Genomic DNA, 19,358 nt, shown 5'->3' with positions numbered 1-19,358 from the left:
GTTTTTACAGTAGTGGTCGCATACAGTATTTGTCCTTTTTTGGTTGACTTTTTTCACTCAGCATAATGTCCTCCAGTTTCATCCATGTTATGAGATGCTTCACAGATTCATCATTGTTCTTTATCGTTGCACAGTACTCCGTTGTGTGTATGTTCCATAGTTTTTTTATCCATTCATCTGTTGATGGGCATCTAGGTTGTTTCCATCTTTTTGCTATTGTGAACAATGCTGCCTGCCAGGTGTTTTCTTACTGAAGATACAGTCCTCTGCATGCCAGTGGCCGTGAAGAAGCTTCAGTTTTTTCCTAGTTGAAAGGTGCTGTAGTACTCTAAGTGGAATTCATTTGATGGTGTTGATATCATTTGGTCTGGGTTCTTCTATTTTTATTTTTATTGTTAAGCTGTTTAATATGTAGTGGCCCTAACATTCCAAAGCCCTAATCTGTTGGTGCATGAGGACTTCAGTTAGGCCAGCTGGGTAGATAGGAAGGAACGTGATAAGGTTGGGTGCACTGTGGTTTAAATATAGTAGAGACTCAGGAATAGAGGAGGCACTCACTTGCTTGGTAATATCTGGAAGAGTAAAGGAAGGCTATGTTATGTCAGAGGCAGTTGTGTCTGAGTTGGAGCAAGAGAAGTAATCTTATCATGGGGATGAGATTAGGTTAAAACTTAGTAAGTCTGTGCCCCTTTTTAGTGTTTGTTGCCCTTTTAAATTAAATCCTGTCAGCACACTATCTCCACAGCGTCTGAACACAAAAATAGTAAAGAAAAAACTTTAAAAACCACTGATTATTTTGTTTATACCTCTGTAGTTGGCCTATAATTTATTTTGTATTCTGTGTCTTGTATTATTTAACTTTAAAAGATTTGGGAATTCTTTTTGTATTAAACATTAAATAAAATAAGTAGCTGTAATATGTCTTTGTCCTTTAAACTATGTAATACTCCTTTGATCTAGTTTAATACTGAAAATAAAAATTTTAGTTTAAAAAGAATCTTGGGCCGGCCATCCAAGGCACAACAATTGGTCTCTGTTCAACTAGAGCAATAGAGGAAGAAGGAGAGTCAGGAATAGAAGGAAGATAATGGAATATGTAGCTCATTGCCTCCATAAACAACTACCTCCTTTGCCATGAGACCAGAAGAACTGGATGGTGGCCGGCTACCATTACGGAACATTTTGATCAAAGATTCCATAGAAGAATCCTGATCAAAAGGGAGGAAATGCAGAACAGAATTTCAAAGTCTCATGGACTCTAGACTTTCTGGAGCCTTGGAGGGTAGATGAACCCTGAAACTATTGCCCTGAGATCATCTTTAAGCCTTAAACCAAAAATGTCCCCTGAAGTCATCTTAAAACTGAACAGTAATTTAGCTTAACTAGTAAAAAAGGTCCACCTTCAGCCTTATGCTCTTTTAAGAACTATCTGTATGAGAAAAAATTGACAACAGCAACTTGAAAGATTAGATAGGAACCTTAGGGGGAGGAACTACTCAGAAAAGGAAGGTGAGAATGGTCGCACAACATGTAATCAGTGTCACTAAATGGTACATGTAGAAACTGTTAAATTTGTGTGTGTTTTGCTGTGTATATTCTCAACAACAACAGCAAAATAAATAAAATTTAGAGAAAAAAAGAGATTGACTCAAGACATACCCTACACTAATATTGCATCATTAACATAACAAAGAAAACCCATTCCCAAACGGGATTATAACTATAGGTATAAGGGTTAGGATTTACAACATAGTATTTTTGGGGCACACAGTTCAATCCATAACAGGGTGTAATATGCAAAATCTGTATAAAACTTCTGAATTTAACAACAAAAAGACAATCCAATCAAAAAATGGCAAAGGACATGAACAGATGCTTCACTAAAGAGGACATTCATGCGGCCAACAAACACATGAAAAGATAGTCACTGTCATTAGCATTAGAAAGATGCACGTTAAAACTACAGTGAGATACTACCTCATCCCTGCTAAAACGGCATTGATCAAGAAAATAGAAAACAACAAATGTTGGCGAGGATGTGGAGGGATTGGAACCCTTATCCACCGCTCATGGGAATGTAAAATGGTAGAACTGCTGTGGAAAACAAAACGATGATTTCTTAAAAAATTAGAAATAGAGCTACCTTATGATCCAGCAATTCCACTTCTAGGTATATACCCTAGGAATATAATAGAAGAGACACAAACAGATACATGCACACCTGTGTTCATTGCAGCACTATTCACAATAGCAAAAAGATACAAACAACTTAAGTGCCCATCAACAGATAAATGGATAAACAAAATGTGATACATGTTTACAATGGAATACTGCACGGCCATAAAGAAAAAGGAGTTCCAAAACATTTTGGCAACACGGATGAACCTGGATGACATTATGCTGCGTGTAATAAGTCAAATCACAAAAGGACAAATATTGTATGATCTCACTTTTATGAAATGACAAGAGTAGGTATATATACAGAGACCAGTGTTCATTGGTGGTTACCAGAGAAGGGAAGGGGGAAGAGGGGATTCATTTTCTAGATAACCCTTGCTGTTGAGTCGATTCCGACTTGTAGTGACCCTGTAGTAGTCACTTTTTGTTTATGATGATGGGAAAGGTAACACCGAATGTGGGTAAAGTATGCACAGCTTGACTAGTGTAGCTAATGTCACTAAGTTTTACACAAGAAAATGGATTTATTGGTAAATGCTATGTTATATATAACTTTGCAAAAACAAAATATATAAACAAATAGGGGCTACAGATGCTGATGCTTCTTAGACATAACCAGTCACCTTACACAATTAGTTTTCTTAGTTTGAAGACTTAGGGTCATAGTCTCATGAAACAACTTGGTCAAGTGGTGTAATACAGTTCATAAAGTTTATATTCTATATCCTAGTTTGGTGAGTAGCATCTAGGGTCTTAAAAGCTTGCGATTGGCCATCTAAGATACAACTCTTGGTCTCTATTTGTCTGGAGCAAAAGAGAAAGAAGGAAACCTGAGAATCAGAGAAGGAACTGGACTACAGGACCAGTTGTCTCCATACTCCATGAACCATGGCCTCCTCTACCCTGAGACCAGAAGAAATAGATATGGTGCCTGGCTACCACTACTGAATGTTTTGATCAGGGTCACAATAGATGGATCCTGATAGAAAGGGAGAAAAATGTGGAATGGAACTTCAAATTGCTGAAGAATCTAGATTTAACCGGACCCATTGAGACTGGAGGAATCCCTAAGATTATTGCCCTGAGATACTAGATACTGTAAACCTTGAACCAAAAACTATTCCCTGAAGTCACCTTTTAACTAAATAGCAGGTTAGCTCATAAAGTAAGGAATGTCACCCTTGAGTACTGCTCTTTTCAAGAAATTACCGTATGAGATCAAATGGACAATAGTTAACTCTAAAGCATGGATGAGAAGGTTGGGAGCAGTGAGACTGAGTTAATGGGAATAGAACAGCTAGAATGGAAATAATGAGAATGTTGACACAGTATGAAGAATGTAACCAATGTCACTGAATAACGTGTAGAAATTGTTGAACGGGAACCTGTTTTGTTGTGTATACATTCACCAAAAATATAATAAAATTAAAAATCTTGGGCATATGAAATCTCTCAGTCCCAGTTAATTGAATCAACTGTAAGTATGGGGATAAAATGACCGTGGGGGTGGTGCTGTACCCATGATTTCCAAGCCAGTCACTGACTGGTGGATTAAATGTTTGAAAACACTCAGTTTCTTTACTCTACGGCCTCTTTCCTGTAGTTTGGATGTCTGAATTACTGCGATGAGTGTTGTTGTTGGTTGCCAATGAGTTAGCTCCAACTCATGGCGACTTTATATATAACAAAACAAAATGTTGTCCAGTCCTGTGCCATCTTCATGATCATTGGTTTGTTTGAGTTCATTATTGTGGCTATTGTATAGTAGTGGATATTTGCAGCTGTTACTTCTCATTTTGTGTTGTGCCACATCAGCAAGTAAAGGTCCCAAAGGCTTTACTCCATTCCCGTCGTGAAGGTCGACTACTTTGAGGAGACAGCTCTTCCCCAGTCATATTTCAAGTTCCTTCCAACCTGGGGGGCTCATCTTCCAGCACTATATTGGACAATATTCTGTTGCAGTCCATTGGCTAATTTTCAGAAGTAGATTGCCAGGCCTTTCTTCCTAGTCTGTCTTAGTCTGGAAACTCCGCTGAAACCTATGCAGCGTGGGTGACCCTGCTGGTATTTGCAATACCAATGGCACAGCTTGCAGCATCACAGCAACTTGCAGCTACCATAGTACTACAAACTGACAGACAGTGGTGGATTGAGATGTGTAGATGGCAGGAATTCTTAAATACTGATTGAGAAGATATCTCTTCCCCGCCCCCCACCCCCCAAAAAAAAGCATAAGCAAACTCACACATGTGCTAAAATACCAAACCAAACCCTTTGTTGTTGAGTTAATTTGGACCCGTGGTGATCCTACGTGTTACAGAATAGAACTTTTCCATAGGGTTTTCTTGGCTGTAATCTTTACAAAAGCAGATTGCCAGGCCTTTGTTTCGTGATGCTGCTAGGTGGGTTTGAACTGCCAACCTTTAGGTTAGTAGTTGACCGCAAACTGTTTGTGCCACCAAGGGACCTCATACATGTATTAGAGAAGAGAAATAGGTGGTCATGTGAGATGGAAAAAAATAGAAAATTTTTAGATTGTTTTTATACTCTAGAATATCAGAATAAATGGAAGAATTTGAATTTTATTGAATGGAATCATTTAAGACAAATGATTATACTTCTTTATTATGGCTCTCATTTATAAATTATATACTTGGTTTTTTTTTTGACTACAGTTTCTTCTCAAATTCACTGCTTAAGGAATTCATCAAAACAGGGTTTCAGGATTTTAATATATGCCACATTATCTTATGTTTTATTTTGATAGTAGTTGTATTCACTTGTCAAAATTAGATCATTTCAACAGTGAAAACCAGGGTGATAACTTTCATCCTTGTTACATTTTTCAGTGAGCTGATTGTTTCCTGCTTTTGTCTTTTACAGGCCTAAGATTTAATTACTCATTTTACAGTCTGCTGAAGGTGGACAGTAATTTAACTAAAAAGATTTAGATTATAGGTTGATGGTAGACTCTCTTGCTTTCTACTTCCTGGTATGATCTGCTTGGCTTAATTCCTTTTTTTTTAATTTATGATTCTCACTGGAAAAGTTCTTTGAAACTTATGTGCTTACTTACCTCCCAGAATTTAAGGATGATTAAAATTCAATTTTTTTGGTTAAATTTGTTTATACATAAATATTACCTCCTGAAAATTTAGCTTGGTATGTATATTGCTGTTACTGTCTTTATCTGATTTATAATACTACTTAATGTGGAATGTGTTACCCAAGATCATCGTAAGTCTTTTTTTTTTTTTTTCCCAGACAAGTGAAAATTACATCGTGTCTAGTGACACCAGGTCACAGCTCAAATTTCTTGAAAAGCTGGATCAGTTGGAGAAGGAGAGAAAAGATTTAGAAGAAAGAGAAATGTTATTTAAAGCAGCCAAGGTAAGGGCCTGTGTGATTTATGAGTGAACATGGCCTTACAATGAGGTCAGCATTGGTTTTATCGTTGTTTGACCTTCTTGGTTTTATTAGGGCTTCAGATTTCCCTGGAGGATTTCTTAAAATGAAATTGCTAATAGAGTCTCTCCCAGCCAGGGTAGTGTGGTACAGTGGCTCTCAGTTGATTTAGTTTGATGAGACATGACAATCTTTGGTCTTCTCACTCTCATTCCCTGTGTTCCTCATCATACCTGCCACCTCCCAGGTATAAGTATTTTGTAAAATTTTCAGTCTTTTTGCAGATATGATTTGATATGTGCCTAATTGAGTTGAGAGAGAAAATTTGGAAAGGGGGCAGGAAAATAGTGGGTAAAATTAGGAATAATTAGAATTATATGAAACAAAATATAAGATGGGCAGAAATGGGTTAGACAGAGGATTAAGAAAAATAGGTGAATTTATTTATTACCCTCTTCCTTGACTATTAGTGCTACATGGAGTCAAAGCTAATTTCACTGCAGTTTCACTTTGTAGCTCCATACTTCTTCACAGGTTCGGGGTTTTTGCAAGAAGTCTTACAGGCTGGGCATTAGTCTAATTTTTTATTTTAAACGCCTTAATTTTAATGTTAAGTGTTCTTGGCAGCTTCTCCTTTTAGAGCATTTGTTCGTAATCACGTACCTTTTTTTCTTCTTTTTTTTAACTAATTTATTTTGAAATAATTTCAGACTTGAGGAAAGCTGCCAGAGCTGTACAAAGAACTCTCGCTCTCTTTCCTAGATTACCCCATTTTTAACATTTTATTGCATTTGCTGCATCCGCATCCTCTCCCCCTGCCTTCTATACACACACAAGCACGCTCATTGTCTTCAGTCTTTTTCTTTTTTGTCCTTTCTTTACAAGTGCAAAGGCTTTTAGTATATTCACAAGGTTGTATAGCCATTTACACTAATCAGTCTTTTTCTGAACCTTTTCAAAGTAAGCTTCAGACAGGATGTCCCATCACTTCTAATCATTCTAGTATGTATTTGCAAAAATAAGGGCCTACTCCTATATAACCCTACAAGTCAGGAATTCAGCAATGTGACACTACCATGTAATTCATAGACCGCATTCACATTTTGTCAACTCTCTTGACCATATCCCTTTTTTGCTTTATGGCCTGTTTTCCCATTTAGGAATACGTGTTTTATTTAGTTGTCATGTCTTTTTAGACTCTTTCAGTTAGTGTTTATCCGTCTTTCCCGGATGTTCATGTCCTTTACAGTTTTCAAGAGTATAGGCCTTACATTTGATAGGAGGACCCTCAACCTTGGTTCACTTGATATTTCTTCCTGACTAGACTTAGGTCATACATTCTTGGCAGAAAAACACAGAAATGACGCTGTGTTCTCAGTAGATCACATCAAAAGACCTGCAGTGGCAACCATGATCACCTGGTCATGCTGGTGCTTAGCAGTTCTCTTCATTTTAAATTTCCCATTTTCCCGTTTGTAATCGGGCAGTTTTTGTAGAGAGAGAAATTCTGAAATTATGCCAATATTCTGTTCCTTATCAAACCTCGGTGTGTCAACCTTGGCATCCATTGATGACTCTTGCCTGGGTTAACTACCGTCTATGATAGTGATGCAGTGGTTAAAGCACTTGGCTGCTAACCAGAAGATTGGCCCACCAGCTGCTCCATGGGAGAAAGATATGGCAGTCTGCTTCCATGAAGATTTATAGCCTTGGAAACCCTAGGAGGTTGCTATGAGTCGGAATCTGGACTCTATGGCAGTGGGTTTTAGTGGGTCTGGTAGTTGCCAAATGGTGTTTCCATCATCTCTTCTACATTTTTTTAGCAGTCTACTTTATGGGAAAGCTTCCTTTTCTCATTCATTCATTCGTATTAGTATGGGCTCATGAGTTTCTATTTGATTCAACAGGTTGTAATTTATTACTGTCATTATTTAGTTTGAGTCTCAAATTGCTTCTGAGTAGGAAGCCCATCTAGCTGGTACTTTTGTCCTTTAGATATGTTTCCATCATTCACTGAAAACATGCTTACTTTCTGGTACAAGATATTCCAGGCCCAGCTTTTACTTTTCCTGCCCTAGCCCTGGAATTAGCCATTTTTCCAAGCAACTCTGGTTCGTTTTAGTTCAAGATGATATTCAGAAACCAACGTTAGAGCATAGAGTATACTTATTGCTACTGGGGTGTCATTGCATGTAGACCCTCTCAGTGGACCTATCTATGCAGTATGTGTAGTAGGCTCATGCCTTGGCAAGGCTCCCCAACCCCTCACCACCTTGCATTCTTGACAACTGGTCTACACCTTCATGTGCCCCAGTCCTCCCTCAAGGATTGGGGTACTATATCCTTGACCTCTGGGCCCTGCGGGATGTTGCTGCTACATGTTTCTCCAACCCCAGCCTTGTGCAGCTTCCCAGTGTCCCATGGTCTCAGGCTTGATACTGACCCTCCCCTGCAGTGGGGAGAGAAGGGAGACGGAACTGGAAGATACTTTTCCTTGAGACTTCCAGTATTATAAGCAAGCACACAGCCATTGTAATGAAGTGGTTTGTTGGTATTTTATTTCATAAACTAGTAAATATTTAGTGACTATTGGATGTAATATATCGTACTTGTTTCAGTCTATTTTAGCATTTCTTTACCAGAATTCTGAATGTTGGAGTTGCCCAGGTTTCAGTCTTAGGTTGCCTTCTCTGTCTGTATTCTCTCTTATGTTTCATATTACCAACTCAGCCCACATTTTGGAACTCTATACTTATATCGCTAACTGCCTACTTCACGTCTCTACTTGGTTGGGCAGTACGCATCTCAAATTTAATGTGTCCAAAAGGACTTCTGATATTCTTTTTTCATCAGAATACCTTCTATTCTTACAGGTTTCTTAACTAAGTAAATGACACCATCATTCATTTAGATGTTCAAGCCAGAAAAACATCTTTAACTCCTCTTTCCATTCTCTCTTTTCACAAGTACTTCACTTCCTATTCTACTTCAAAGATGTATCCATCTTTTCTTTCCATCACCGTTGTCACCACTTTGGTCTACGTCATCTTTCACTTGGGCTATTATAGTATCTTCTAACTGATCTCTTTTTCCTTCCACAATCCATTCTTCATACTATAGTCAGAGTAATGTATTCATATAAATCTCCATTGCCTAAAATCCTTCAGTGGCTTCACTTAAAAGCCAAACTCCTTTCCGAATTTTAAAAGGCCTTACATAATCTGGCACCTACCTTTCTCTCTTAGCTGGTCTTGTATCGTTGCCTTCTTCACTCCCTCAACTCCAGTCACACTGACCTTTCTGTTCCTTGAGTGTGCCAAGCTTGTGTCTCACCTTAGGATATTGGACTTCTAATTGAGTGTCTAAAACTGAACGTTGAGTTCCCTTTCCTTAAATATGCTGTTCTTAGATCTGTACATTTCAAAAAGTTGAAATTACCATCTTCCTCGTTGCTTAGGCTACGCTCCTAGAAGTCATCCTCAATTCCATTCTTCACTTCATATTAGATATCCAATCCGTCAGTAAATCTGGTTGGTGCTACCTCTAATATATATGTTGAATCCAACAATTTATCATCATCTCTGCTATGACCATAGCCCAAGCCACCTTCATTTTTTTCTCCAATTAGCCTCTTATTCAGAATAGTTGCTTTATAACAGTTTCCTAATTGCTCTGTGTGCTTCCAGTCTTGGATCCCTACAGTGCATCCTCTCCATAGCAGCCAGAGTGATCTTTTGAAAGTATGATGTCAGTGGTGTATTACTCCTCTGCCCCAAACCCTCCAGTGGCTTGTTCTTATAACTAGAGTAAAACCCCAGCTCCTTTTCATGACCTACAAGGCAACAAACACAGTGTCACCAACCTTATCCCTTCAGCTCTTTACTGTGCTCCAACCACATGGGCCACCTTTCTTTATTCAAGTATGCCAAACTTGTTCCCATTTTAAGGCTTTGGCAATGACTGTGCCTCTGCTTGGAATGTTCTTCCCCCAAATCTTTGTGTGACTGTCTCCTTCTTGTCATTCACATCTCCTCAGATACCACTCTTCAGAGAGGCCTTCCCTACCATCTTAGCTAAACTAGTAAACAAACATGCCTTCCTCTCTGTTCCTTTCTATCACATTATCATATTTTATTTTCTTTATAACCCGTATCAGTATCAGGAATTCTTATTTTATTTTTTTCTCATCATAAATGTTTTACATATTGAATGGGTGTGTAATTTTTATAAAATTGTTTAAGTTTTTATTATTTTTGTCTCTTTAAAATATAAGTTTCTTGAGAGCAGGGTGTTTGTGTTGTTAGTTCATCTCTGTATCTATAAGGTCTTAGAACAGTGGCACGCAGAATAGAATCTGTACTATGGATGATCAGTAAATACTGAATGACAAAGTCTTAGTAGCCAAATGTGCCTGTTTTATACTGGGGTAGAAAAATTACCATACACACACATATACACAGACATCTATAAATATATACAAACACATACTCATTTTATGCTGATATTAATAGGTGGAACAACAAAGGAATTTGTCTTAGTTTGGGCTGAAATGGAGTTATTTTAGTACATTGGGTATTAAAATGAGACGAAAAATTACTAGCTGAGTAGAATTTTATGTTGTTACTTAATTCAGGTGATTGAAATTAGATGGCATTCTTAAACATGTAAACAGTTTCTCACGTTTTCCTTTAAAAAAAAGGTACTGATAAATCAGTAAAAATATCAGGTCAACTTAGTAAATCAGAAATTACTTGTAGCTTTTATTTTGTTGGCCATCTTTAGCTTAGTTAACTTACATTACATTTTATAGAACAAATTTTTATATTTATAAGGAGTTAGGTAACTTTCTTAGGATGAGAGAAAGGGTATACCCATCCCAAGCGTATTATTTCAGTGGACAGATGTTCATGGTGCCAGAAATAGAGTTCTTTACCCTTTGTTCCTTCACAGCGTTACATGTAGAAAGTAACTCTCTGCTTACATGAGACCTCTAAGATTGCTCATTTTTTGGAGTGTTAAACTGAACCAGTTTGGAAGGTGACATTTAATAAACATTTATTGAACTTTTAATTTGTACACAACATTCTACTAAATGCCGTCGAGGACCCAAAGATGAATAAGATGAAAACACTGGCATTTATTTCCTGCTTATGTTAAAAATTATTACACTTTTAAAGAGAGAGATTTGGTTCAAAGTTAGTTAGGCCTCGTTCTTGATTTTAATAGTCCTTGAAATACCATGTGTTTTTCCAAAATGGCTTCACCTGAAGATCAGCCAATGTTGATTGTTTTCATTCCACCTGAGCCAACAATTGTCCTTCTTTTCTTTTCCTTCATCTGTACCATCCGATTTCTAGTGTTTAGTGTTACAACAAGAACAACGCCAAGCCTCAACTGGACCTGACTGACATTGTTAGCATCATTTTCAGTGTAAGCTTCCTCCGGGCTACAACCGCAGCAGCCAGCCCAGATGATGAGAGGGAGGGGGGGAGTCATGGAGGAAGTGCAGCGAGACTGGATTGAGGCATTTTCCCCTGGAGCTAAGATTTTCAATCACAAGAGAAAATTGTCATTTATTAAATATTTAACGGCAACTGTGGTGTTTAGATGCTGGTAATTTCTATTAAAATTTTCTTTTCCTTTGATAGAGTCGTTCCAATAAAGAAGATCCAGAACAGCTGAGATTAAAGCAGAAAGCCAAAGAGGTAGGACTTTGAAGTTACCATGCTCATCTTTGTGTTTGAGGGAAGGTTGGCAGCTCTCTCCTGGCAATTAGGTCAGGGTTTATTTTGCCGTTGCATACCATTTGCAGAAGCCTTGGGGAAGGACAGGAACTGCTACAGGCAAGGGCAGGACTTCAAATGAGGTCAATGAGTTATGTGCTCGCCTTTTCAAATTTATTTTCAAGGCTTGGGCCTGTCTAGAAATGGCTCTTTGTAAACTACAGCAGTGTATTTGGTAGGGATGTAATGTGGGATTAAAAAAGAAAAAAAGAAACTTTTGAGATTTAGCATCTGGGACTGTACAATAGGCTACATTTTTCCAGGGTAATTGTTCGTTTTGTAAATCTGATACTACTTATAATTCTTTGGCTAGGAGGCGGTACTGGGATTTAGTTTTAAATGGAAAACGCCTCTGGCTTTTAATTTTCCGGGCCCAGCAGTTTTCTGTTCTGGAATGGAGCCCTTGTTTCACACAGTTCATGTTTAGCTGCAGGGGTTTGAGTTTATAGCTTAGACTGGTTAAGCTTTTACTCCCAGAGGCCTCTGCATAGCAACTGTAGAAATCAACAAATAAGTTCATTTATGTCTGCAGCCTCCTCTCAGTAGCTGACTTTTTACATTTCCCAATATCCATTTCCTGACTTTTCTAGCCCCGGAGAAAAAAGCTCCACTAATTGGAGCTTATTTTAATTGAGCCTTAATATTGGATCTCACTGGAGTTGCCCCCAGAGCTGCTGGGAATGGATTGAAATGAAAGTACCTAAGGTTGAAGATGTGGTGTGTGTATGGGTGTGTGTGAAATTTTTCACTTGACCTACAGATTCCTTTCCCTGCTGAATAAATCATCAAGCCTGTTCACATTTCTGATTAAGGATCTGACAGCAGACGATAATAAAGACAATTGAGGTGTAAGACGTGTGATATGGAGCTGAAGAAATTGGTTTCTGTAGTTAGTTGACTGATTTCATGCAATTTTTAAGGATTTTTGTGCTAAATAAGAGTGATTTCCTGAGTAACCTTTTTTCTTGACTGTGCCTCTTGAACTATGAAATTTGTTGTTGCTTGACACTGCTGCACTTGGCTTCTAGGTGCCAGCAGCAGCAGGTTATATTTATGAATGTTGTAAAGCCCCTTATTGTTTGGATTAATGTAGAAGCTAAGGCAAAACAAATGGGAAGCTAGTAAGATTCTTACAATCAAATGGGGTATATTTTTACCAAAATAGAGGAGGAAAACACATGAACCCTGGGTGGAGTGGTTTCTGAATTGGAATGAGGAAAACTGGAAAGTGGGAGCATTAAAAAGGATTGAAAACAGAAATACTTCATTTTCAGCAACAAATTTCTCTTATTCTTTCCAGTGGAAATTTTATCTAAAAATGAGAAGTGTGTCTGGTTCGATTATTGATTATTTGGGAATGGGCAACCTATTATTGCCCTGATTCATGGGTATCTCTCTTTTAATTAAAAAACTGGTTAGATGCTTATCTCATTTTCTTCTGAATACATCACCTTTTAGAAAAATGTATATCAAAAAATTTACCTTTTATCCTTAAAGATCTTTGTCTGCCCCTCTTTCCTAAACAATCTGGATCTTAGATTAGTTTTCCTTTCAGGTTTGTATGACATGGTTTTGTTTTTTGTTTTAATGTTGTATTTAATTATTCCCTGAGGGATAAATATACAGACGGCATTTTTCAAAGAAGAGTGTAAGAGTAAATGTGTAAAAATGTCTGTCTTAATAGAGCAGGTGGCATTAAACCTGGGTTTTCTCTCCCTTTGCACCTCCATTTATTTTTTTCTCTGACAAGACTAAAAAAAAATCAGTATAATCTCTTTCCAAATAGTTGGAAGGTTTTCTAGTTGCTTTCTATCCTAAATCTTCTTTGATCAAGAAAGGAATCAAGTAGGTTGGCCCCATTCCAAGAACAGAGCTACTCTGTATTAGTTGCAAATGTTTGATGAAAGTAAAATATTGTCATCTTTTCATCCCCTTGTGCCCTAGAGCTCTTAATAACTTTAATATTCTAAGGGGCTGTAGCTCAGAATCAAATACACAGGGGTGCCATATTTTGTTTGATTGCAGAAATCATTGACCCTACCTTAATAAAGAATTGAATTGTTATCTTGTCTGGTAATATGTAAAGTTATCATTTGGGATGTGCTAATCAGTGTCACAGTGATATAAACTATAAAGCTTTGGTTTGTGATTTCTTGGTATTCGGTTGTCTTGTAAGTTTTCTTTGTTCAGTTGTGAAAATTAGCACAGATTCCTTACAGTTGCTTGATTTAGAACTGCATTACTTTTCCTTTCCAGATAACTACTCACCAAGCAGGTAAAAGGACATAGATTAATGACATTATCTTATCAATGCAGAACTCCAAAGAACAATTTTAAAGAAGTTGTAGGCTTTATTTATGCTGGGAAGTGTTTCAGCCATGGTGTTTGGCATAAATGACAACCTGAATCCCCTTTGTACATAATCTTATAATCCACATTTGCTTTCAACTGTTAACAACTAGATCATTTCTCCTGTGGTTTTTCTTCTCTCTCATACAGTTTTAGAGGCTTTTCATTTATTCTTTGCATTTGGGTGTAAGGACAAATTGTGTTAAATTGTTAAATTAGGCAGGTTTTTATACAGGTGTATAATAATTTTTCATCTGTCCTATTGACTTCTTCCAAATTTGTCTTTGTCAATTGGCACTTTAAAAAAAAAAAAAAGGCTGCCTTTGGATTTGCCTTGAGCCTAGTCACAGTCCATTGAAGTAGCTCCTGCTGCATACTGTTCTTATTGACCTGACAGGTTATCTATCTATTTGAAATCTTCCTGATGTCTGTCTCTTGATATCCCTGTAATTCAAGCATTTCATTTTAAACTTCCGGGCTGTCTTTTCTTTTCCTCTTTTTCTGTTTTTTTCCCCCTCTTAGAAAATGTGGTATTCTCTCTCTCTCTCTCTCTCTCTCTGCCTCTCTCTCTATTATAAGTTTATATTTCCAATACCAACACTTTAACGTTCTGATTTTTTTCCGTAGATACTTTTCCTAACATGTAAGTACTGACGTTCTTTCATTTCACCATCTATTTGTGAAAGATTTTAAATAAATTTACTAGTTGCCAGGTTCTAACATCAAGCAGGCACATCTTTGTTTAGTGCAGCTGCAGACTTGCCTGAGATGTGTGCCGTGTGTCCCCGATTAACATCTAGCCCTCAGTGTTTTCCTTTTTTTTTTTTTTAATCACATCGTCCAGAATTCTGCAGAGCAGCCATCTGACCTTGGAGTTCAAACATCCTGATTCCTTAAACATTTGTTATATATACTATGACCCTTATTTCTTTTTGAATTTCTTCTTTCTCCTTTGGGAAATGTGAGTTCAGTGCATCTGTGCATAGTGTGACAAAGAATTCATTTACTTTCTTTTTAGCAATTCCTGGCCTTCCCACTTTCATGTGTTATCAGACAATAGAGGAAAGAAGACAGAAATTGTATACTGGAGTGCAAATCATGGACCTGCTGGCACATGACCTTTGTGGTGCACCCTGAAGGAACTGGGCAAAAGAATAAGTATTAAATGATTAAAATCCAAAACAGATTAGGAAACTTGTATCCTGAAGTATTCAGGATTTTTCTTTACAGAAAACAGGTCATAGAGAGGCTTAGTCACGCACACCTTGCCATCGCCCTGCAGGAAAGAACTGAGAAACCAAGTAAAACAGATACAGATGACAATCTGGGCACCCAGAACAGAAAACATAGGACATAAAAATTGTACGGGTAGTCCCAGACTTATGACTGGGTTTGTTTCTAACAACTCGGTCGTAAGTCAGTTCTGACGTAAGTCAAATACCTCTTTTTTTTGTTTTCATTATTATTACCTTTTATTATCAATATCTTTATATATTTAATTTTTATTTGTCTTAGAGCGTTGGAAACATTACATATAAATGTACATATACACTTTAATACATACATACATACATAAAAAAAATACACAAATCTTAGAAATTTACTCCAATGATGAAAAAGACTCGGATCATGTTGATATTTTGTTAGTTGCAGTAATAACTCCACTTTTGGAAGGTTCTGGATCATCTGGATTATCCCTGGAAATGAAGATGGAGTTTTTAGTCAGAAAATCAGTGAGAATTGTCTGCATGTCCCTTTTCTTTTTTTCATCATATATTTCATGGTAACATCTCACTGCTTCCTGAATCTGCCTGCCAACTATAGCAAAGCGATCTGTGTTTGGGTCCATGTTTTCAAGCAACTGAAGCCCCTGAGTTAGTTTAGAAAAAACTCATCTTTTCACTGTAAAATTTTTTGACAGTTTCTCTCCATCTTCTTTCTCATTCTTTCTTTCTTCTTCAGCATTTCTGTCCTCTTCAAAATCTGTTAAGTCCTGATCTGTCAGTTCTTCATTTTCATGATCTATGAGCTGTTCCACATTGGCAATATCAACTTAAATTCAGCATTCTTGCCATATGGATGATTTTTCCACGGATCCCTTCCATCATATTATCATGATCAATGCTTGGAGTGTGTTCACATAACTCAGCAGTTTCTTCCATATCCCCTGCATGCATTTTCCTGTAACGTACTCCCAGGAAGTACAATTTTCCAGATAAACTGACGGTCATAAGTGTGGTTTGTCATAACGTTACTGCAATTATGCGGATTGCAGCCGCCTGCTGCAGTAGCCAGTTCTGAGACGGGTGAGGTGAGCAGCAAGAGTTTTATTATGTATCAATATATAGGAGACTTGGAGGCGCCCTGGAAAGCATGGCCCCTGGACTCTCTATCAGCCCGGAACTAAAACAATTTCCAAGGCCAATTCTTCAGACAGGGATTGGACTGGACTGTGGGACATAAAATGATACTCGTGAAGAGTGTGCCTCTTAGTCAAGTAGATACAAACCAAAGGGGCAGCTTCTGTCCAGAGGTGAGATGGGAAAGCAGAGTTAGGAGCGGGTTGAATGGTCATGGGAAATCAGGGGCGGAAAGGAGGAATGTGCTGTCACAGAATGGGGTGAGCAATTAGGGTCTCATAACAATGTAGGTAAAAAAATTTTTTTTTGTATGAGAAACTAACTTGAAATGTAAACTTCATTTAATTACAACAATTAAAAAATATATATATAGGAGACAGAGGGGAATAAATTCCTCCAAAAACCTGTCTCCCCCACTAGAGATTGGCCAAAGGCTTTATAGGGACAGGATTATGGGTCTTAGAAGTTTGTGTTAGTTCCCCCTTGAGGTGGTCACGTCCCAGATAAGTTAATCTTTTCTTGGGGGTTATCTGGCGACATTCTGGTTTTCTTGTCCCAAGATGGGTGCTTTGTTCGGTTTTTCATTCCTAGATCATTATCACTTGTTTTCCACCCTCCACGGAGGAACATCGGTTAATCTTAAACTTTTTATAGAGACTGGAACTGGAGGGAAAAACAAGATCATGAGACAACATGGGGGTTAGCACTGGCGAGTAATAATAGTGAGCCAGACCTATGCAACCTCTTCCAGTAATACATCGTAAGTTGGGGACTATCTGTAGTACAATGAACCATAAAGCATTATTGTACCAGAAATAAAATACTGAATCATAAAAGCTCGTTGTTGTTGTTAGATGTTGTCAGTTGGTTCCGACTCATAGTGACCCTGTGGACAACAGAACAAAGTACTGCCAGGTCCTGTGCCAACCTCACAGTCGTTGGTGTGTTTGAGCTCATTGTTGTAGCCACTTTGTCAATCCATCTTGTTGAGGATCTTCCTCTTTTTCGCTGACCCTGTGCTTTTCCAAGCATGATGTCCTTCTCCAAGGACTGTCGCTCCTGATAACATGTCCGAAGTACATGAGACGAAGTCTTCCCGTCCTTGCTTCTAAGGAGCATTCTGGCTGTGCTTCTTCCAAGACAGATTTTTTTTGTTCTTCTGGCAGTTCATGGTATATTCAATATTCTTTGCTGTATTCAATATTCTTTGCTAACACCATAATTCAAAGGCATCAAGTCTTCTTCAGTCTTCCTTATTCATTGTCCAGCTTTTGCATGCATGTGAGGCGATTGAAGATACCCTGGCTTGGGTCAGGCACACCTTAGTCCTAAAAGGGACATCTTTGCTTTTTAACACTTTAAAGAGGCCTCTTGTAGCAGATTTGCCCAATGCAATATGGCGTTTGATTTCTTGACTGCTGCTTGATAGGTCGTTGATTGTGGATCCAAGTAAAATGAAATTATCGACAACTTTAATCTTTTCATGGTTTGTCATGATGTTGCCTGTTGGTCCAGTTGTGAGAATTTTTGTTTTCTTTATGTTGAGGTGTAATCCATGCTGAAGGCTGTGGTCTTTGATCTTTATCAGTAAATGCTTCAGGTCATCTTTTCTTTCAGCAAGCAAGATTGTGTCATCTGCATATCGAGGTTGTTAATGAATCTTCCTCCAGTCCTGATGCTGCACTCCTCTTCATGTAGCCTAGCTTCTCAGATTACTTGCTCAGCGTACAGATTAAATAACTGTGGTGAAAGGATACAACCCTGATTTTAAACCATGCAGTATCCTCTTGTTCTGTTGGAACAACTGCCTCTTTGTCTATTTACAGGTTCCACGTAAACACAGTTAAGTATTCTGGAATTCCCATTCTTTGCAATGTTATCCATAATTTGTTATGATCCACGCAGTCGAACACCTTTGCATAGTCAATAAAACACAGGTAAACATCTTTCTTATATTCTCTGCTTTCAGCCAGGATCTATCTGACATCAGCAATGATATCCCTTGTTCCACGTCCTTTTCTGAATCCGGCTTGAATCTCTGGCAGTTCCATGTCGAGGTACTGCTGTAACCGCTTTTGAATTATCTGTGGCAAAATTTTACTTGTGTGTGATATTAATGATCCAAAAAAACCCATTGCCGTCGAGTCAATTCCAACTCATAGTGATCCTATAAGACAGTAGAACTGCCCCATAGAGTTTCCAAGGAGTGGCTGGTGGATTTGAACTGCTAATTTTTGCTTAGTAGCTGATCTCTTAAGTGCACCTCCAGGGCTCCGATATTGTTGATATTGTTCGATAATTTCTGCATTCTGTTGTATCACCTTTCCTTGGAGTGGGCACAAATATGGATCTCTTCCAGCCGATTGGCCAGGTAGCTATCTACCATATTTCTTGGCATAGATGAGTACTTTCAGCGTTGCATCCGTTTGTTGAAACATTTCAGTTGGTAGTCCATCAAATTCTGGAGCCTCATTACAGATTAGAAAATATATTATTTAGTTATGAGACAAGAAAGATGTATTTTTAAAATAAAATTTAAAAAGATAGGAGTTAGTGAAACATGGTAGTTAAACTATTAAATTATAGCAATTTGCCTTTTAAACTTTATGCTAATTCTGAATGGGCCAAAACTCATGGAACACTGGACAGGGCAAAATGAAATTTGTCATTGGAAGTACATTCTTGCAGTGAAATTAATGCAGTATAGAGAAGACATTTTTAAAATGACAAGTTATAAAGGGCTTGTGTACATAGCAGAGAAACAGGTGCAAATGTTTCAACACATTGTCTAGGACAATATTTCTCTAACTTTAGTATGCATGAGAATTATCTGGAAGGCTTGTTTAAAATACAGACTGCTGGGCCCCAGCCCCAGAGTTTATGATATTGTAAGCCTGGAATGGGGCCTGAGAATTGCTTGTCCCACAATGTCCTGGTGATACTGCTCCTCTATTGCTGCTCTGGAGATCACACTTAGAACCATTCATCTTGGAGAAGAAAGAAAAGCACTTTAAAATTCATCACATTTATTTTCCCATTAAGTTGTCAAAGAAGGTTAAGCAAAATACTGTGATTTTGAAATCCGAGGTTTGGCATAGCTCAGTTACCATTCAGTGACCATTCAGTGGGTTTTCTCATGGAACCAGGAAAGCCATACTAGGTCTCTCTCTCTCTTTTTTTTTTTTTTTAATTTTTTTTTATTGTTGTACTTTAAATGAAGTTTACATTTCAAATTAGTCTCCCATACAAAAATTTATACATACATTGTTATGTGACCCTAATT

General features: G+C 37.8%; 1 protein-coding gene across 1 annotated transcript in view; it reads left to right on the top strand.

Moving 5' to 3' along the window:
* TAF4B (TATA-box binding protein associated factor 4b) overlaps positions 1-19,358 on the top strand; it is a 170,959-nt gene that overhangs the window by 82,307 nt on the left and 69,294 nt on the right. Inside the window, exons 12-13 of the mRNA XM_023741858.1 lie at positions 5,443-5,568; positions 11,232-11,288. Coding sequence (XP_023597626.1) covers positions 5,443-5,568; positions 11,232-11,288 — 183 coding nt within the window. The remainder of the gene's footprint in view (positions 1-5,442; positions 5,569-11,231; positions 11,289-19,358) is intronic.

This window comes from Trichechus manatus, unplaced genomic scaffold (assembly GCF_000243295.1).
Source record: "Trichechus manatus latirostris isolate Lorelei unplaced genomic scaffold, TriManLat1.0 scaffold00193, whole genome shotgun sequence".
In the NCBI taxonomy this organism is placed as follows: domain Eukaryota; kingdom Metazoa; phylum Chordata; class Mammalia; order Sirenia; family Trichechidae; genus Trichechus; species Trichechus manatus.
This window is presented reverse-complemented; position numbering and strand designations above follow the sequence as displayed.